At 44.0% G+C, this 20,838-nt stretch overlaps 8 protein-coding genes across 8 annotated transcripts; 5 read left to right on the plus strand and 3 right to left on the minus strand.

Annotated features, from left to right (window-relative positions):
* Nucleotides 1–318: 318 nt before the first annotated feature.
* On the plus strand, nucleotides 319–844 carry Bfra_006234 (uncharacterized protein; the record flags this gene model as incomplete). Its single annotated transcript, XM_037336608.1, has 2 exons — nucleotides 319–537; nucleotides 594–844. Exons 1-2 carry the CDS (start codon nucleotides 498–500, stop codon nucleotides 842–844), a joined length of 291 nt encoding a protein of 96 aa, XP_037197974.1. The 5' UTR covers nucleotides 319–497.
* A 972-nt stretch (nucleotides 845–1,816) lies between these two features.
* Bfra_006235 (putative pectate protein) lies at nucleotides 1,817–3,024 on the minus strand (the record flags this gene model as incomplete). Its single annotated transcript, XM_037336609.1, has 2 exons — nucleotides 1,817–2,492; nucleotides 2,546–3,024. 2 exons carry the CDS (start codon nucleotides 3,022–3,024, stop codon nucleotides 1,817–1,819), a joined length of 1,155 nt encoding a protein of 384 aa, XP_037197975.1.
* A 4,085-nt stretch (nucleotides 3,025–7,109) lies between these two features.
* On the minus strand, nucleotides 7,110–7,351 carry Bfra_006236 (putative choline dehydrogenase protein; the record flags this gene model as incomplete). The annotated part of the gene is made up of 2 exons (XM_037336610.1): nucleotides 7,110–7,155; nucleotides 7,218–7,351. The coding sequence occupies 2 exons, from the start codon at nucleotides 7,349–7,351 to the stop codon at nucleotides 7,110–7,112; spliced, it is 180 nt and encodes a 59-aa protein (XP_037197976.1).
* A 2,085-nt stretch (nucleotides 7,352–9,436) lies between these two features.
* Bfra_006237 (putative ser thr protein phosphatase family protein) lies at nucleotides 9,437–11,615 on the plus strand (the record flags this gene model as incomplete). Its single annotated transcript, XM_037336611.1, has 3 exons — nucleotides 9,437–10,305; nucleotides 10,358–10,461; nucleotides 10,510–11,615. The coding sequence occupies 3 exons, from the start codon at nucleotides 9,437–9,439 to the stop codon at nucleotides 11,613–11,615; spliced, it is 2,079 nt and encodes a 692-aa protein (XP_037197977.1).
* Nucleotides 11,616–11,877: 262 nt separating this feature from the next.
* On the minus strand, nucleotides 11,878–14,316 carry Bfra_006238 (putative atp-dependent rna helicase dbp6 protein; the record flags this gene model as incomplete). The annotated part of the gene is made up of 1 exon (XM_037336612.1): nucleotides 11,878–14,316. The coding sequence occupies one exon, from the start codon at nucleotides 14,314–14,316 to the stop codon at nucleotides 11,878–11,880; it is 2,439 nt and encodes an 812-aa protein (XP_037197978.1).
* Nucleotides 14,317–14,672: 356 nt separating this feature from the next.
* On the plus strand, nucleotides 14,673–16,182 carry Bfra_006239 (putative phosphatidylinositol n-acetylglucosaminyltransferase gpi3 subunit protein; the record flags this gene model as incomplete). Its single annotated transcript, XM_037336613.1, has 2 exons — nucleotides 14,673–15,127; nucleotides 15,183–16,182. 2 exons carry the CDS (start codon nucleotides 14,673–14,675, stop codon nucleotides 16,180–16,182), a joined length of 1,455 nt encoding a protein of 484 aa, XP_037197979.1.
* A 1,616-nt stretch (nucleotides 16,183–17,798) lies between these two features.
* Nucleotides 17,799–18,330, plus strand: Bfra_006240 (uncharacterized protein; the record flags this gene model as incomplete). Its single annotated transcript, XM_037336614.1, has 2 exons — nucleotides 17,799–18,014; nucleotides 18,194–18,330. Coding segments are annotated over 2 exons (351 nt in total), but the record flags the coding sequence as incomplete, so codon positions are not given.
* A 430-nt stretch (nucleotides 18,331–18,760) lies between these two features.
* On the plus strand, nucleotides 18,761–20,244 carry Bfra_006241 (putative oxidase-like protein; the record flags this gene model as incomplete). The annotated part of the gene is made up of 4 exons (XM_037336615.1): nucleotides 18,761–19,031; nucleotides 19,119–19,202; nucleotides 19,256–19,463; nucleotides 19,518–20,244. The coding sequence occupies 4 exons, from the start codon at nucleotides 18,761–18,763 to the stop codon at nucleotides 20,242–20,244; spliced, it is 1,290 nt and encodes a 429-aa protein (XP_037197981.1).
* Between the last annotated feature and the right edge of the window lie 594 nt (nucleotides 20,245–20,838).

Genomic DNA, 20,838 nt, shown 5'->3' on the forward strand with positions numbered 1-20,838 from the left:
GGACGATGGTGCTATCGACGTTTGTAGTACAATGTGAATTCGAAAGGCAGCAACTTTATTTCATCTGATTCCGGTGCATGATGTGTGTGAAACATTCATCTGTGTGGGAAGTTTTTGGCCGACAGCTACTAGTTAGTTGATAGCTCAAAAACGCACAGAGCTCCAATAAACCGTATTTTGTAGATTCATAATAACGAAGGTAGCTGTTGAAATTTTCAAATTGTTCTTCCCTCAGTTTGTCCTTGCGCTCCTGATATCGGAATCCAACGGAAAACAGAAAATTCACGTTGTTGTACGGGGTTCCCTTGTAGCCTCTAAGTCTAAACGTCATCGACGCCGAATTCAGCGAACAAAATATCAGAAGCTTACTACCTCGAAATTGTCTCAACGACAAACTCTCTCGAAAACTTGGACATTGTGGTCAGTAGGGAGGGAATTCTTGGAGAAGTTTTCAGGGAAAGCACGAGTTAGCTCAGCAACGCAACGATCTACCAACTATGACATCGACAATGGTCGGAATAGACCATCTGCTTCTTGGTATGTTTTTTCCGTCATTTCATTCCAATATGATCCCTTACTTAATAAATCTCCAGGTACGCAAGAGCTCCTCCTCGCGATTCCACACCTTATACGTCCAATTCTTCTCACGTTTGCTCTGTTCTTTGCTGTGTGTGTATTTATGTGCGCAGTCGCATATGCTTTTATCGCCGTGAAGTCGAGTTTATATACGATTGTCAAGGATTCAGATGATATCTGCTCGAAATGGATGAAGAAGATTGTCGCTAGTGATGAATTTATTGAGATAGGAGTATTGGGGTATGTGTTTGTGGTTGCGTTCGGGTAGGGAGGGGATTGGATCTGGTGCTTGGAGTTTGTTGGTGAGGAAGCGAAGGAGCGAGTGAGTGGGTAAAGGGTAGGACAGACGGGCAGGTTGCTATGAAACGAAACCATGGTCTTTAGCTGCAGAGAGTCAGTATCCTGATTTGCAGTGTTTAAGAATTACAAGAAGCATTTGAACGATCTGTTTAGCCCTCGGACATGATTATCAACATAAGAACGCGTGGAGAAAGGGTTGATGGAATAGATGATTCGAGTCTTCTGGACCACAACCATGCTTTTGGTTGCCAAAACATCATCACAAAGTAACAGTTGGCTAACAATATCAGTAGAGAGATAATATTCTCTCTGCTCTCATTTGGATTCGCGGTAGAAAGATGCCAGAAATATCCATCACCTTCATATTACTACTTCTTGGAACAGGTATTCAATAGTCACAATGTAGCTCAGCAACTTAGAACTTTGAAGGGCTGAAATTGGTTAAATCATTTAAACAAACTCAAAGGTTGAACGTGTAACCCAACAAATTGAGACTTTCAATATCTGAATGCAATTTAATCATTTGAATAGCCCCAAAGACTGAACATCTTGCGAAAGTTGAGTGGTCTTGAGCTATTGAATCCCTGTGATTGACGTACTGCAGCCCAGACCATGGGAAGCACAAATCTAACAAAAGCTTCCATAGAGAAGTCTAGGATATTTAACACCAAATGCCGAGAGATCACAGTCCATACGCGATTTTGGGTGTAGTCAAGTAGAATTTGAAAGTAACATAGTATTCTCACACTAATCAAGTTTTATAGTCACAGGAGGGAAGTTATTATGCGCAGCAATATTGAATTGAATATTTACAAGTAATCAAAAGTATATACATCTCGAAGAACTCAGCCCCAAAACATCACCCATCAAAAGTCGACGTGTGAATCTCCTCCAAATTTCCTTCCATTGCAACCTGGCAACCGAACTCCCACTAAATGATTTAGTAGGTAACTGTTCCGAAACCAGCGCTGGCGGTAACGCTGGCGACAACACCGCTGTATGCGGCGGCGGAAGCGACGTTCTTTCCGGAGAAATCGGAGAAGAAGCTGGTGGTGGAGGAACTGAAAGTACCAGAAGAACCGAAACCGTTGACTTGACAAGTGTGTCCAAGATAGGCGGTACAGGCTGCGTTGGCGGTGGTAGATGGAGCAGTGAAGAGCTCACCGTCGATTGGAGATTCAGCGACGACTGGGATGTTCTGGAAAACGTTGCCCTCAGCGACGACGTAGGCACCGGCACCGATCTCGAACGCGTGTCCGGAGTTGTCGTACCAGTAGTTGTTAACAGCATGGAGGACAGTGTTTCCTTGAACCTTGGGGGAACGTCCAGAAGTGTGGTAGATATAGTTACCCTTCATGGTGACCAAATCGTTGGAACCATCAAGGTAGATACCCCAGTAGTGGTATCCGTCACAAGTGGCAGAGTAATCAGAGACACCGTTGATGTAGTTGTTGGAGAGAGTAACACGGTTGGAAGCGAGCGTACCAAGAACGATGTGTTGACGGGCGATGTGGTAAGTGGTGACGTGATCAATCCAGATCATATCGGCATCGTTGATAGTAATAGCGTCACCTCCCCAGACGTACTTGGGGTTGATTTCTTCGATCTTGATGTTTCTAAATCCAGGGTTAGTATGAATTTAGCTAGAATGAGCTCGTACACTACTTACTGAATGATGATGTTGCTAGCACCGGAAACCATACGGAGACCCTTTCCTTGGATGATACCAGTGGAACCCTCACCGATCAAAGTCTTGTCGGAAGCAACCGTGATACCAAGGACACCAGCGTTGTCGTAAGTGACGCTGGCAGCTGGAGCATCTGGCTCATAGTTCTCACACCATCCACTGGCGCCATCGATAGCAAGTTGGCAGTTGGATGCGGTACCCCATGGTGCACATCCAGTGGCAGTGGTGGTACCCTCGGTTCCTCTGAAATCGAAGGTCTTGGTGAGGACGATGACACGAGGAGAGGAGTCTCCCAAGTAGGAAACCAGTTCGTCGGTTGTGGTTGGGTAGACAGCAGTTGCGGAACCACCACCAGTAACACCTTTGGCGAAACCTTCTGCGGCTCCGTTGACTGCGACAGCAGCAGAAACAGTTTGTGCGACTGCGGCAAGCGCTGCGCTGAAAAGAGTGAACGACTTCATGTTGAAGTCAAAGAGTGTGTAATATGTAGTGAGAAGTGAAGAGAGATCGTTGGGATGAGGAGAAAAAAAAACTTGATACAGGACTTACATTCTGTTTATATAACTTTTTGGTAACTTGCCATTTACCGTACTAACAATAAATGTTGCCCCCCCTTCCCCCCCAATTAGAGAATATAGTAAGCCAAGAACCTAGAGTGGGAATTTGATGGGACCTTAGAGGATGCTGGGTTGAGGTTCATCACAAAAGGCCCCTGTCACTGATTGAACATGGATGGCGGATTCAACTTTGAGTGGCATGCCCACCCTTTGAAGAAAGAAGTTCTTTTCATCCAAACTCTCCAGGAGATAGGTGGATACTTCTCGGAATCATCCAAAGTAGTACGCATCAGCGGAAGAACTTGTTGTCGAGTGTAGTACACGCGCAAGGTGGTCATGTTTCATTTGAATCAATGATATATCAAATAGGCTTAGTCTACGAAGTATAGACAGGTGCAAGGTTGCAATTTACATTAGCTAGGGGGTTGGTTGCCGCCTCTCGCTTTTGAAGCTCAAATCACCTTACTCTATGCACTCGCATTTTAAAGTTAGCAAATTTCCGAATAAGGAAACAGAGGTCCCTGGATTCTTCCAGGCATCCTGCTTCCATCGATGGTTCTATGAAGGCCAGATAGTCCGCTGCCGGGTTTGAAGGGAAATTATGTTCACCGTTGAATTTACATTGTGTCATGGTAACACGAAATTCCTGCAATTGCAAAGACATTTTCAAGCATTGTGCATCCCATTCTCTGAAGGGTTCCAAAGAACATTCTTCAAATTTGGAAAATATATTGCAACTGATTGTAATCATGCATCAAGGAGGTTCGTGTGCCAATTGTGGGGGTTTCATCGCGGTGAATAGGATGAGTTGGGATGCAATCTCCATTTTCTATCCCTGAATCCACACGAGGCCAGGTATCTTGATTCTTGATTGGGGCGATGGCTCAATCAGTAATTGACGACACGCCGGGACATTGTTGATGGCATGATAGTATGATGATACCGAATGTTGAATCCTCGCAAATTTCATTTCAAGAATTTTCCGTGTTCAATGCCAAGATGGAATATAGTATCATTAATATTCCGCCAAATACCGTTCAAACAATTGCCGGCAGCAATACATGCAGCCCTAGATAGAATCCTGATCAGCCAAGGTCACAAGAACTTAGGCAACGCGTGTACCCGCTGCCGCCACCATTTATCGTTGCTAAAGCTCTGGGCGATGGGAATAGCAGCAACGACATTCGAAATATTACACGTTTGTTCTTTTTTTTTGTTTCTGTCATTGTTTATGGAGTCCGTGGTAAGTTCAGGGGACGAGCTTAGACGCTTGGCCTTGTTTCACGATTTTTATCACAATAAAGTTGGCGGATCTCTTGATTTGGTTAACCGCTTTCCGCTTATATAGGAGGCAAGATACTGAGGTTACACATTATCACAAAGTTACAGAGCTTCGACGCAAACTTTCCGCTGTATCCACTACGTCGCCGAGAAGCCGAACCATATTCATGAATTGATTTTCACTGGGGCTTGAACTCAGTTTAGAAATGACTCTGATGATTAAGATAAAATAAAAACTACATTTTCATGCTCTCCTATCAATCTCCCACTCAAATAATTACTCTACATGTTTGAAGGTGTCATCATTGAGATTCAGTCTTTTTGTAATTAGCCGGAGTAGCCCCCCAGGCCAACCGTCTAGCGTGATACGAAGAGTGGGTATGCCAAGTGCGAAGGCCAAGGCAATATGATATATTTGTTAAGTGGCTCAGTAGCTTACGGAATGTTTTGCCCGCAAACTAAAAGCTAACATACATACACCTCTATCTCGGAAACAGAATGGACTGCTCGTGAATATTGCAATTACCCCCTTTCACTTCCTCTGGCACGTAGACAGAACCAAACAATACTGGGTAATCAATGAACTCCTTCTGGAAGGTGTTTGTGAGGAAACGTCTGGTGACTGTGACATTTCGGGGACTTCGGGGATTTCGGGCATATTGTTCTGGAGCAATTACCAAGTACAGATGGCCTGTGTAGATCAAATTCCCAAAAGCATCAAAAAAAAACACATGCGCTGCAACTACTCTTCCTCGAATCAGATACATCGAGAGCCTCCTAAACTCCCCATGGCTTGATTCTACTCCATAACATCGGAAGGATAGTGCCTACTACCCAGAGCCAGACTCGATAACGTCTGATCTCACTGGCAATTGAACAGATCTGGTATAGCCACTACAGAGTAAAATGCGATGGAGATGCCTCCGGACCTAAGTAAAGCCTCAATTGGTGGCTTCATTTCAGCCCTGATTTCTATCCACACCTTTGATGCTGGTGGAGCTATTTTGAATGGGGCATCAGAAATTGATTATGGGCTATAGACGACGCATGGGCCAAGTAAGAGGAACAACTGAATGGCATTCATGCAAGATCTGAGAGATGTCTGTCGGTCTAGAAAGGGGTCAAGATGATGAAGGAGGCTCAAAGCCTGGCTTGCAGGCAGATGAGAATGCGCACAACGTTACCACGCAAATTGTAAAATGTGATCAAGTTTCCACTGTCCGAATGATCAAATCCTTGTGCGAGTACGCAAGTATACATCAAGTGATACAAAGTACCATGTAGCTAGCAATTTGCTACATGCAATAGTTCAGCAAGGATAGTCTTAAGAAGGCTCTTGATGCGCTTCCTGAGGCGCAATTCTTGTCCTTGATGAAGTTTATTCGAGGGAAATTGACACACTCTTCACGACCAACGGAAAATTGAAATTCATTGTCCAAACAACGTAAGTCAGCCTGGGGCAGATATCAGTGATATGCGAATGCGATCAACCGTAGCTGAGCCGTCAAGGTTGGGGTTGGCAACCCCGGGATTATCATCATGCCACTCTGCTCGTCAGGGTGATACTTATGGCCGCGTATGGCCCGAAGTCAGCAGCTCACGAAGCTTAAAAGAATGTCGAAATTCCATAGCTCTTGGCGTTACCCGCTGCGGAGCGAGATCTTAAATTGCAAAATCTTTGGCAAGTGTAAGCTTTCGGATAATGGCTTGTACATAGCATTCCGCATGTTGTGACGAATCTCTTTACTTGGCGGATTTCTGCCGGGGGCAGAAGTAGGCAAGCTTCGAGCAAATAAGCCTTCGGAAAGCTTGCAGACTCCTCGGTCCAAGCTACAATCTACACTGGAGTACTTTGAGCATCGAAAGATTTTTCAAACTCAGAAAGATTGAATGCAACTAGGAAGTTTTGGCTTTCAATGTAAGATACTAAATTCTAAGAAAATCATCTTGTGATATGCGTTCAAGTCATGATAACCCCAGGCGAGTTGATCCAGTAGAAGACAGCAGCAGGCCTATTAGAGTGCCATCAATGAACATGTAAGCAGTTTGGAATGTGACGACTAGCTTTTTAAGAGCTTGAGTCGAATGAAAATAAATATTGGCAACGTGCAATATGTGTTATATTGAGGTGTCAGTTTAATATCTCAATTCATATTACAGTCTTGACAAAATGCGAGAATAGCTGCAGACCGTACCCAGTAGTCCGGAGCTAGATTCCATGATCGAAAGTCATCGCTGTTTGATTTGAATCAGGAGGTCCAAGCGATGCAAAGATCATATCTCCCTTGTAGGTTCATTCGTGATCGTTTGAATGATTAGAAATCCAAGGTGACTTGTTTATATCATTTTAGTGTAAGTTTTTCCTTAACTTTAAAGGCCAGTCATAGACCACTTCCTGTACAACAATAAGGAGTCTGGCTCCTCTTCTCCCTCTTATTAAGGTCAGAACTTTGCGAGGGCAATGAAAGTAATACTATCCCATTAGTCAGAACAAACGTGCCTGACTTGGTAAGCTCCCGAACCCCAAATATTATTAGACCATTTAGTATATTTATAAGAATATTAAAGAGTATTTGCCCATAAGTGGCCTCAAATGAGCAGTATTAGAGATAAATATCATGTATTCAAAGGGTGGATGACTATTAACTTAAACTTTTGGAAACTGCTAGAGATCCTGAAATAATTTACAGAACAGTGGTCCAATAATCCTAGTCAACATAGCGTAGATTCGCAAGGCTAGAAGAAGTCAACTTTCTGTGTAGTCGATGAAAATTGGAATCAACAGATTGTTGACGCCCGACATTTCAAGCAAGCACGGAAAATTTATCGTTCCGCCAATTGGATTGACTTCTTTGTTTGTCAATACAGACTCACAGGTCCAAGCCTCATTGTTGCGGATCGTAATACCAACTCTAATAGAGGCATCAGAAATGGATTTTCCAAAGAGCATTTGTTCGGAAGAAACGTCTGTTAAATTGTAAGATTATTTCTTGAATGAACTGTATCTTCCAAGCAGGCCTTGGCCCTATAGCCTCTCCTTTTGTCAATACCAATCGTTTCCCCTCCAATAAAGCTCCTAAGAATACCACTAGAAGTAGATGCATCCTGCAGGACTGAAAATCTAAGCTTAGCAAGTGTCCCTCTCTATACACGCGGTCATTAAGTATGTTCCTTTGAAATTGTGGAGAGGGATTCTGGTGAGTTCTTGACCAACGTGGATGTGGCTAGAGTGAATCATTCCGCAAAACTAGAGAAGACTTTCTCATCCGGCCTGGATTACCAAGGTTGGCCCAATCCTCATTATTCAATTTAGAATCTGGTAAAAAGGCAAGACCTTTGATGCCTCTGAATCCTTTGAACAAGCAATCAGCAAGGATTAGATCAACGCGGTTCACGAGACTGGTCTTCGAAGTTGATCGTGAAGCAAGGTGAAGAAGGAGTTGTGGCTGAAAGACTTGCAAGGCGTGTATCAATATCGCTGAAGATGACATAGTAATTTGTGGTTCATGGCCATCATCACACATACTCCCAGTGAGTCCCCTCTAGCATGGAACACTTGATCAATCAGCATTGGAACTCGAGAACTTCGAAACAGCGTTCCCAATTCGAAATTTACTCGTGTTATCTGTAGGTCAATAAAGGGCCCCTACCGATACCCCTTTTTTCTTCAAAAGGAATCGTACACCTAAGCAGACGAAGAAGGGGTGACCAGAAGTACAATCGGGTTCCCATTGTCTTCCTGCTCAAACAAGTCAGTAGTGTCCTATTTGGAAATAAGAAACATATAATTACTGATCCTATCAGTGTTAGTAGAAACCCAAATCTCGACTCATTCCATCATATTAATCATGCTGCCTATCTTGTAGAGGACATGCGCATGAAGAAATTGCATCTAAGATGTATAAAATATGATCCTGAAACTCTCTGAATGGCAAATGTAATTTCTCATGTCTAGCGGTAACCTTTGCTAGTAATTGGTCCATTAAAAAGCTGGTCTTCTCGGAATGAGAGCATGATTTTCATGGGTGATGCTATACAGGCCTTGGGCAAGTGAAGACGAGATGTATTCAATTATTCATTATTTATAAATGAACAATGTGGTCAAACACACAGCTCAAGATGCAGCCACAAGGATGGAAGATGGCGCATTCTTCCATCGTTGCATTTGAAAAGTTGTCCAGAAGCACTTCTCACTTGAAAAGGCTATCGAAGGGTGCGAGAAAGCTCGAATGCCCAAAACACATTTGAATCAACAAGCTGCACTTGTAAATGATGTGTCAATATTGCTACGAGCGACAGAGAATAAAAAGTTGATGTAAGGATATCGATTGCTGTACTCGCATCCGAAGTTCTTGTCCCCGCTGCGTTCGTTGTCTTGAATGGTTGCCGTAGACTCAGGCAGCAGGTGAGGTTAACTGACCTGAACGCTAGCTAGTGATACCGAAACAACTCCTTACGCATATTTTTGTTCCAGCCAGCACTTTTGCTTTACATCAAATTAACTACCATCATGTACAACTATCTAATAAATGAAATGCGGATTTCTCTTTGGAAGCTTCTCTGCATCATTTCATGGAATGACGGCGAGCTACACCCCATTTCTTCTCTATCTGATAAGGATGGGGAATCACCGACTTTAGATTATGCAGGCAACTTCATCAATTGCCAATCGTTAGCCCACGAGCACGTTGGAAGTGTAACTCCGCGTCGTTACTAGGTAGTTACCGGTACCAGTTCATTTTAGCTTTTAGGTAGTAGATCCCACCCAGTGCTTTCAATCCTTTCCTATTCGCTGTCTGTCTTATTTTTAACAATCAAAAATATACATTGGGTGGCTGGCAGCGAAGGCAGTTGGGTGTATATCTGTTTGAAAGTCCCTCGCTCACATTCAGTCTCCAAGTGAGAAAGCTGAAACTTCGGCCAAGGTCTAATTCTCTCGATTTGTGTGATTCCTTTATCAATCATCGGTTTCTTGTCAAGCATAGGTGTCATTTACGGGATTTTCACGTTCTACCATCTGTGGCATTAGGGAGACATGGCCAAACATTTCCTCGTCGCCTTAATTTTCGCGGGATACCTTGCTCCTCTTACCCAAGCTGGAGCCGAACTAGAAAAAGAGTCTCAATTACCAGGGGAACCATCCTTTGTTGTCCCGTCGGCATTCCCAACCTCAGTGTTTTCGAGTTACTATCTCAAACCTGCTGCAACTGCCGAACCCCAACCAGCTTTGTACGATCCGATACTAAACATCACCTTTCCTCTTAATCTTACCAACCCCACAACCGTACCAACTGCTACTGATGATCCGGTATACTATCCAGAGGCTGTCGGCAATCCGAGCAATACACCTCCAGAAACATTGCTCCAGAATGCGTTAAACGAGGTTAAGGATATCATTTACAATCAAACTGGGCTTTCAAGTAATTGTTCAAAATGTATTGCTGCATTGAGCGTAGGGAAGACTCTCGCCCAGCAAGCTCCAGAATATGTACCTGATGCTTTAATTTCGTTATGTCAAGCCACAGGCTTTGCAACAAACACCACGTGCAAAAATAACTATGCACCAGGGAGTTGGGGTGCGATATGGACACAAGTGCTAGCATTGGCTGATGTTACTGGATCAGACGGTCAATATATATGTAGTTCTCTGAGCACTACTTATTGTCCGCTCCCCAGCGCAGCGCCATTAAATACTACCGGATTGTGGAAGCCAAAGCCGGCCAACGTAACGGCTCCAAGACCAAGTGGACAACGAAAGAAAGTCCTTCATCTTTCGGATTTTCACCTTGACCCTAGATATCAAGTTGCTTCTGAGGCAAATTGCTCTTCTGGCATGTGTTGTAGATACACCGATGCACCCACTTCTCAGGCAATATTTCCGGCACCATTATATGGGTCTTACAAGTATGTTTCATGTTCCGATGTCATTGGAATGACCAAATAATGGATTATGTAGATGCGATACCCCATACTTTCTTGCGCTAGCAGCTCTTCAATCCATTGGGGCTATGACCGGTACCAACGGCTATGGATTGGAACCAGCTTTCACAATCTATACAGGTGATTAACCAGAACTTCTTCCATACCTTCTCGCTAACGTCCCACTAGGTGATCTCGTTTCCCATGATGCTCAAAACCAAATGTCACGAGAATACGTTGAGTATACAGAGACTAGTATCTACTCAATGCTGAAATCCTACATCAAGAACCCTATCTTCCCCGTACTAGGAAACCATGATTCAACCCCGGAAAACATTGATAGTCCCCACAGCTTACCTGGTCCTTTGGGTAAGCAGTTTAGTTGGAACTACGATCATGTCTCTTCCTTGTGGCAGCACGAAGGATGGCTGAGCAAAGCAGATGCCGAAGAAGCTGCTATCCACTACGCTGCTTATTCCGTGAAAACACATGTCGGACTTCGGATTATCACATTGAATACCGACTTTTGGTACAGGTCTAACTATCTTAACTTCATCAACACGACAGACCCTGATGTTTCCGGCTCATTTAAATTCATGATAGACGAGCTTCAAATGGCGGAAGATGCTGGCGAGAGGGTCTGGATTCTTGGCCACGTATTGTCAGGGTGGGATGGAACCAATCCACTCCCAAACCCAACAAATCTTTTCTATCAAATCGTCGACCGCTATTCACCCCATGTCATCGCCAACGTTTTCTGGGGTCATACGCATGAAGATCAAGTGCTTATTTACTACTCCAACAACGGAACCGTGCAAAATTCCTCAAACGCTTTAACAACCGGATGGATTGGACCCAGCGTAACTCCACTGACAAACGTGAATTCCGGCTATCGCATGTATGAAATTGACACCGGATCATTTGAAATCATGGACGCATATACATTTTATTCCGACGTAAACACCTATTCTTCCCTTAATGGGACTGGCCCTACCTACCAGTTCGAGTACTCTACAAGAGCTACCTATGGACCATCAATTTCTTGGCCAGAAGATGCGCCGCTCAATGCGACATTTTGGCATGGTGTTACGGAAGCGATGGAGAGAAACAGAACGTTAGTAGAGGTGTTTAATACGTTTCAAGGAAAAAGTTCTATCAAGAGCCCGAATTGTACAAGTGATGCTTGTGCGCAGGCAAAGGTGTGTTATATGAGGAGTGGAAGTGCGCCGATCGGGAGGGCTTGTCCGCAGGGATTTGCGAGCGTGCAGAGTCCTTATCTTGGGAAGAACTTTTGAGGGAAAGGGGAAGATGATTGGGAATTTAAAAGTCTAGATAAAACCACCATTTTACTGGCCGAGTGTCTAATGACCTAATAAAATACATTCAGCCTATGATAATATCTCATGTTTCGATCTGATAGTGTGTATGACTTTAAGGCATCGTCTGAAGATCTCAATCACAGGATTCATTCATGGTGCATGAAACGTAAAATATCATACAACATCGTATCATTAAAATTTAGTATTTGTGTTGAATTCATATACTCTAGCCCACCCTCTAGCCAGACTTCTTTTTCCTGATAGCCATAGCTTCTTGACCCAGCTCCTCCAAAGCATCCTCATAAGTTTCCTTCTTGTACTCGCCAAATTTCCTTGCATCAACAACTACTCTCTTGACCTTCTCTCCGTCTTTCCTCCTAATTCCTTCACTCTTTGCAACCTCATTAAAAAACCATCTCGCCTCAGTGTTCCCAACTAAAGTCCATGCAGAACCTTGTCTCCCTGCTCTCGCTGTTCTACCTACTCTGTGTACATAATTTGTAATGCTTGTAGGAACGTCATAATTTATAACATGCGCAAGATCAGGAAGATCGAGACCACGAGAGACGAGGTCAGAAGCGACGAGGATTTGGAGTTTACCTCGAGAGAATGAGGCGATAGAGGCCCTGCGCTCAGAGGAACGGGTGGTAGAGGTGAGAGTTCCAATGATATTGGTGTAGGAATCGTTGATCAAGGAAAGTAAACGACCGAGACGGATGGCGGATTCGTTAGATTTGGTGAATATGAGTACACCATGAGGTTCGTGATTGATTGGTAGTGGATTAGTTTTGATTTTTGATTTCGACTTGAGCGATGATCTTGAATCTGGCTTTGAGTCTGAATCGGTGTCTGATTCTGAGCTGTCGTCCGAGGACGAACTGTCTTCTGAGCTGTCTTCGTCTGAACTGGAATCAGAAGAAGAATCCGAATCCGTGTCTGTGTCGGATTTAATCTCGCTCTCATCTATCATGTCATTTCCCTTCAATATTTCAATCAAATACAAAGGCTTCAGATTCTCGTCATCGACCTTGACAGCAAATTCAGTAAGTCCAGATGGTAGAACATGCGCCTGTGATCCCTTTCCATTATCACCTGCTGATGAACCTTCTAGGACTACCAATTTTGGTCGATAGAGCTTCAAACTAGTCAATTGACCAATATCTCTGGTCATCGTAGCACTGAGAACAATTTTTCTCACTCTATCCTTATTACTTGGAAGTGATTTCTGCCCTGCCGCTAAGGAATTCATAACAATATCCAACCATTGCTGGAAACTTTGATCCAGGAGCTTATCTGCTTCGTCTATAACAAGCCATTTGACATGCTGTAGAGTAAATCCTGGGGTAGACTTTAAATGCTCTACCAATCTTCCCGGTGTGCAGATAAGAATATCAACCTTTGATACCGGCTCAATGACATGATCAGGCAAAGGAGAAGCGGTTTCATCATCGAAGAACGGTTCACCTTCATCATCTATTCCAGCATCCGAACTCTCCCATCGAGAATTTTTTCGCTCTTCTTGCTCGTGGTATAGTATCGGATCATACCGATACGTATTTTCCACAAGGTTTGCTTGTTCCACTTTGAAGGCTTCATTTCCTACTGCTGTGCCTATCTTTACACGTTTTCTACTGCCAGCAGAAAATGCACTCGAACATACCTCACATACTTCACGCGCTTGAGATACAAGTTCTCGAGTTGGCATAACGATTAATCCACGTAGACGAGTGACTGTATTACGACTGATATCTTGGGTCATGGGTAAAACGTATGATAGAGTCTTTCCGGATCCGGTGGCCGCTGACACCAATACATCTCCAGGCTTTTGCTGAGAACCAGGAAGTAGGAGAGGAAGTACTGCGGCTTGAACGGCGAATGCTTCATTAAAGCTTTTGGACCGAAGAACATTGGCAGCTTCAACCTCGACCCCTAAAACGGAAAATTGGGCAGTAGTTGTAGGCGAGACTAGAATTGGTGACGCAAGCCATGAAGGGAGAGTAGATTCGAGCGATGGAGGCGGAAGTTCGGGAATTGGTTCTGGTTGCGGCAGTGGGACTAAATCGTGGATCTCCCCAGGTTCCTCTGGCTCTTGGGCGTTCTCAACGACTACACCCTCCTCAGCAGCTTTGCGCGCACGTCTCTCAGCCTTCTTGATAGACTTCTCGCGCTTCTCTAATACCCTTTTATGTCTTGTATCATCTATATCCTCATTACTTTCTGCAGTATCCCGAGACGAAATGGTTTCGATCTTCGACTTCGACTTCTTTGATTTCTTGTCCTTCCTTGTCACTTCTTGCGCTTCTTCTGGCGAGACAGTATCATTATGTGGCTCCTCGGAAACTGATGACATGAGTGCTGTCACAGACTTCTCTTTCTTCTCTTTTCTTGCCTTCTTGGAAATGGGCTCTGGCGTGGGCTGAACGACATCTTCGTGCTTTCGTTTGGAGGCTGGAGATGGCGATTCTGGTGCAGCTATGGGGGCGTCTTGTTGCGTATTTGGTTTTGGTTTTGATTTAGAAGGTGGTACATAACGCGCATAAGTTGAGGAGGCATCTGGTCGTGTAGCAGGTGGGGCGAGAGGAGGAGAGGATGATTTGGGGGGAGATGGAGGGGCCTCGATAGAATTCTCTTGCGTTGTTACCTTCTTTTTAGAAGGAGGGACATATCTTGAATACATCTGTAAGTTTTTTAATTGATAATTCAACAATTGTCAATGTCAATTGACGATTTTCAAAACTTTCTTCAGTTGATTAAGAAAGAACTGAGAAATGGAAAATAAAATTTTACGGAGACTTTAGCGACTAAAGTGGCAGTTAATTGAGCGCGACAAAATTCCCGAAAGTCTAGGCCCCAAAGCTGCCAAAGCTTCCTACTTCAGCCCTCACTGATGATATCGATTGTCATCATCATGATGAATTTGCACCAGAAACTACAAGTGATTCCTCCCTGAACTCAAATTAACATTCTCCCCTTGATCGGTTGATCTTAGCAACAGTTGTTGTATTTGTTGTCAAGATGCCGTACAATATAGCTATGGTCAGCGACTTCTTCTTTCCACAACCAGGAGGTGTCGAAAGTCATATCTACCAACTCTCTACGAAGCTCATCGACCGAGGACACAAAGTCATAATTATTACACATGCATATGAGGATAGGACCGGTGTCAGATATCTTACAAATGGTCTCAAAGTCTACCATGTCCCATTCCTCGTTATGTTTCGTTCTTGTACCTTTCCCACGGTCTTCTCGTTCTTCCCAATCTTCCGCAATATCGTCCTACGAGAACAAATAGAGATCGTTCATGGCCATGCAAGCATGAGTAGCATGTGCCATGAAGCCATATTACATGCAAGGACGATGGGACTGCGGACTGTATTCACAGATCACTCATTATTTGGGTTCGCAGATGCCGGCAATATATTGATCAACAAGCTTCTCAAATTTACATTGAGTGATGTTGATCATGTAGTGTGTGTCAGCCATACATGGTAGGATCATCCAATTACACCCTTTCGAAACCCCTAATTCCCTAACACATTGTAGTAAAGAAAACACGGTTTTGCGCGCTTCCCTTGATCCTCTTATGGTCTCTGTCATTCCAAATGCAGTCGTGGCAGAAAACTTCCGACCTCTATCACACCCTTCATATCCATCCGACCCCCCAGGAAAGCATCCTCCACCAGCCCCGTATCCACTTGGTCCGCACGATGTGATCACAATTGTCGTGGTTTCTAGACTGTTTTACAATAAAGGGACCGACCTATTGATTGCAGCAATTCCCCGAATTCTCGCCCACCATCCCAATGTACATTTTATAATTGCAGGATCTGGTCCAAAGGCCATCGACCTTGAACAAATGCTGGAGAAGAACGTGTTACAAGATAAAGTTGAGATGCTAGGGCCTGTCAGGCATGAAGAGGTCCGAGATGTTATGGTTAGAGGGCACATATATCTACATCCGAGTTTGACCGAAGCTTTTGGAACCGTGATAGTTGAAGCTGCTAGCTGTGGGTTATATGTTGTATGCACACAGGTTGGAGGAATTCCAGAAGTGCTTCCATCACATATGACAGTTTTTGCCAAGCCAGACGAAGATGATCTGGTTGCTGCTACCGGCCGAGCAATTGCGTCTTTGAGAGCTAACAAAGTTCGTACCGAAAAGTTTCATGATCAAGTGAAGCTGATGTATTCATGGACAGATGTGGCAGAGAGAACAGAAAGGATTTATGATGGAATCTTCGGTGTTCTGAGCGAAGCGGAATTCTATGGATATGACGCAGCTGATGCAGCTAGCTGGAGCGCCACGAGAGGAAGGGCTGGTGTACAGAGCTTTGCCTTGATCGATCGTCTCAAGAGATACTATGGTTGCGGAATTTGGGCAGGTAAACTCTTTTGCCTCTGTGTGATCATCGATTATCTGTTATATTTGCTGCTCGAAGTCGTGGCCCCTAGAGATAAAATTGACATTTCGAGGAGTTGGCCGAAGAAGATACCACAAGATTCTTCTAGGAGAGATCGCGAAAGTAGGAAAGAGTTTGGATAGTATCGCGTGATTGATTATGGACCCGCGACATACACTTCTCACAGATGACAAAAAGGCCATCGCTTTCGATGTTTCTAGTCAAGGCCTGTTTGGTGAGTAGAAAAAGAGTCGAACATTGACGCTTCCATCCATGCATCGTGGAGACTTGGTCGTGAAAAGCTAGGAACCTACTATTCTATCGTACCCTACAATGAGCCGAGGGTTTGGGTAGCTCTTGTCACCTTGCCCATGAGATCCGGATCACGTCGACATTGGCAACTTTCACTTCTGCCCTGGGATGTTCTTGTTGGTAGTAGATTTCGTCCCGTGGGTATTTGCGCTAGAGGTTCTGGAGCATTGAGAGTCCAATGATCAACATGCACCTAGACACTAACTCTATACGATTCAAGATCAATCTAGACTTCGGGGTTTTACGATACTATTCAAACGCAGCAAAGGCATCGTCCTTAATTACAGTGCTTATTATGAGCTTGTTTAATAATTTAATCGAATTTTGGGATGAATGATGAGCTATGGTGGTTGATGATGCTTGGATTAAGCAAGGTCTGGTCTGGATTTGCGCGAATGGAAATGAAGTAAAGGTGCACCTCTCCAAAGACCAGATTTCGTTCGACCTATCAACTTTTCGAGCTTTATTTACCTTGTGTACGATGTGATTACTGGTATCGGCTCTATGTAACGAGCCACTTCAGTTGCCCAGAGGCCAGCCGCTATGACCTCTAGTAGACTCGCCATTGGAGGACAAGAGTAAGGCGTCAATAGGTGATCGACTTTTGGCACTCGTTGTGCAAAATATTCCAGCATGAAAGAGGTTCAGATCAACATTTCGAACTCCTACTATTGAGTACATTTTGAAAGCATTCAAAATGCTAAATGCCGAGTTTTTAGTTCCTGGATTTTCAGATACTGGCTTCTTCATAGGAGTGAGTAATAACGAGAAGTGTATGGATTGATTGCGTAGAGGTATTAGAGCCTGCTCAGAACAAGAATTTGATGGTTTCCAAGCAACACACGCGGAGTATGCAATGAGCCAGCACTCAACGCACATTTGTAATATGCAGCTGCAAGGGCACGTAAAGACCTCTTCATTGTTTTGGGTCCCCAGCCGCGGATCCTCACTCTGCACCTGTATGTTTACTTCAGCTGTGAGTGAGTTCCTCCCGCTAAACAAGATTGGATGTAAACCCAACGAAAACCCAGCCACCCATCTCAACTCAAGCTTCAAATAAGGTTTTACCCTTTCCAGATGCAACCCAGTCCAGGGCAGGATGACAATGTGTCGTTGTCACCTGGGGTGGTTGGCCATATTGTGAATAACCAATAAGTACTTAGTAAACATGTCACCTCAGACGTCCCAGAAGTGCCGAGGTGCGTATCCCCAAAAAGAAAACCTTAAATCTCTTTGCCCCGCGAATCAGTATGGGACGTGCTCCTACTCTACGTAGGGGGGAAAAGAGACCGGAATTACCCATCTTGATCTCTATTAGAATCGTTCAATCAATTGACTTATAATTCAACTACAAATAAAACAAATGAATCTGAAAATACTGAGATAATTTTGACATTCTAATTATCTTATGTCCTCCCAAAGGATTTATTTTACTTCAACCGTAAAGGGAAAAAATTGGGTTATCGCAAGATTAAAAACGTGATCAAACCCTGCCGCTTTTTTATTTTTAGTACAGTCGTTCAAAGACACTTCGCTGAGGACGTGCCCAAGATCTACCCGAGATCCACAATATTAGCAACCTTTTCTCTCCTGAATGGTCAAAACGCCGTCTCGTGCCTTGATGACCCGTGTGGCGACTATGCCTATATGAGTGGCTGCAATTGTACTTCACACAGAGGACAATGCCATTCAGGGTTTCCATCCCATTTCCAGGGGCTGTTGATCGAATTCAATCTTCAATATCGTCGGAGGTTCCTCCTATTGCGTCAACTACCGGTCCTGCGCGCATTCCAATGACGCCAGTGGCATTCTCGTAATACGCCACATAATATCCCATCTCAGCTTGCTATGACCGTTTCGGTGCCACTAAGGTTATGGGCTGGGTTAATGCTAAGCTGAGAATTCTATTATCAACATTCTTGATACTTTTCAATGGCTCGGATGTCACTACGCTGTTCTTTTGCGGTGAATCAGCTTGAAGATTTAAGGCCGCCAGCATCTTAGATGCTTGCTTTTAAAATGGCGGTCTAATGATTGGGTAGGAAAAATGCCTCCTTGTTGTGGGTAGCTTTGACCCTTAGGAGTCGGGACCACCGAGACAGAAATTCCGAACTTTACCACCTGCATTGCCCAAGTCCCGGGTTATGGGATGAGGAAGGTGAGTGTGGGCAAAAGGAACCACATCACGCGCGGTTGGCAATGACTGGTAGCGAAGTTGCGGCGAGCCTGCCAAGAAGTAAAAGAAATCTCCGAATGCATCTCAGAAAAGCTTACTCCAGATCTTAATACTCTGGGCGATATAAGTATGGACCATAACCATGAGTGATCTCCCCAGAATTCTCTACCATTCGCAACTCTTATCCACTCCAACTTTCTCCTCTTCCCTCCATTGTTCAGAAGATTTTCAAGATGAAGTACAGTTTTGCAATAACAGGCCTCGCCCTATGCTTTACAAAGACCCTCGCCTTCCCTTCCCGCATGTTTGACAATGTTCAATCCATGAGCGCAGAAGAGAAGCGATCTCTTGAAAAGATCACTGCCCAGATTGAAGCTGGAATTGAGAAACGTGTATCGAGTTCTCGCTCTGTTGCATTCTCTGCACCCGACCAATATGTATCCAACACGGGCAATCATGCATTTGTTGCTCCAGGACCCAACGATTTACGTGGTCCCTGTCCTGGTAAGGAACCCCTCGAATCGATCGTTTGGTCTGAAATGAATGGTTCGAAAAATGACTTCATAGGTCAATGCTAATGCTCGTCTATAGGGTTAAATGCTATGGCCAACCACAACTACATTCCTCACAATGGAGTAGCGACAATTTCGCAATTTGTTCAAGGAACCTATGACGGTGAGTTATATATCGTCGTGATTCTAAATGTCTCGTACTGACGTAAGAGATAGTATTTGGCATGGGTGCTGATCTTGGAGCATTCCTCTCTATATATGGTGCTATCTTCGACGGGGATTTGACAAGTTGGTCTATTGGAGGACCTCCATCTGGAGGCCTGCTGAGCACAATTGGACTTCTTGGTAAACCTCAAGGATTAATCGGATCACACAACAAATATGAGTCTGATGTATCACCTGCACGTCCGGATCTTTATGAATAGTAAGTTATACCATATCTCAGGGTCGGGGGAATAAAGATATTAACGGTGACTAGTGGCAATAATTACAAAGTGATCTTGCCTCAATTTGAAGAGATGTACGCTTTGCCGCTGGGTCCGAATGGTTACGATTTATCAGTTCTGACTCCCTTCCGAGCAACTCGTTTCCAACAATCTATTGACAATAATCCATATTTCTTCAACGGACCTTTTTCAGGAATCGCTGTACAACCTGCAGCATACACTTTCATTTATCGATATATGGCAAACAAATCCTCTGAATATCCCGAGGGCTACTTGAATGGCGATGTCTTGAAATCATTCTATTCTGTTACTGGAGAGCCAGGTAGCTTTGTGTGGACAGAAGGACATGAGAAAATCCCTGACAACTGGTATAAACGCGCTCTTGGTGACGAATACGGTCTTGTTCCTTTCGCACTCGATCTCAACATTGCAGCTCTTGAACACCCCGAGTTCCTTTCCGTTGGAGGAAACACCGGCACGGTGAACTCATTCACAGGCGTAGACCTTAAGAATTTGACGGGCGGTGTATTTGATGTTACCACGTTGGCCGAGGGAAATAACGCTATTTGTTTTGCATTCCAAGTTGCTCAGCAGGCTGCTCCTGATATTCTCAAGGGTATATTGTCTAATACTGCCTCTGCTTTGAGTCAGCTGAATGCAGCAGTTTCTGCAGCGTTGAGTGGGTTGAGTTGTCCTCAGTTGAAGAGTATTGATACTTCGCAATTTGCCCAATTTCCTGGTGCGAAGGGGGCTTATTAGCTACGATGGATGATTGATAATGTCATTTGGCAATGAATTTATGTGGATTTGATATGGGAATGGGAACGGTTCAGCTGTTGGCTTTCTTTGTATATAGTTTTTATATTGTCTATGAGCGAATCTCGAATGGTCTTCAACATTATTATAAATGTCGTATTTGCGGTTGCTATGTGAATCTGACCAACCATTGGTTTGAGATAGGCACCAATGTGGATAAGTATGCTGACAATTCATGGCAGCCTAACGATATTGTTCTTCAGAAACTCGTCCAAAGTCTCTGTGATTTCTCTCCTCGACCACCATTATTCGTCAAACTGTCATGTTATTCTCTAGCAAAGAATTATGTAGGGGAAACTTTGGAGTTTCCGATATGTGCAGATTGTGAGGATATCATCAATGTCGCAATACCAAAGTCAAAGAATTTTCCCAAGTTTCGACGATTTGTTTCTTCCGAGTCGTGTACCGTCAAGTACTCTGCTGAGCAAGGTTGCGCAGTGTGTAAGCTCGTACCTACAATATTTCAAAGTCCACCTGTGGTGACAAAGTCGATATTTTTAACAAAAAGAAATTCGATATAAATCCTTATACAAGTTT

Source organism: Botrytis fragariae (assembly GCF_013461495.1).
Source record: "Botrytis fragariae strain BVB16 chromosome Unknown tig00000000, whole genome shotgun sequence".
Classification (NCBI taxonomy): Eukaryota; Fungi; Ascomycota; class Leotiomycetes; order Helotiales; family Sclerotiniaceae; genus Botrytis; species Botrytis fragariae.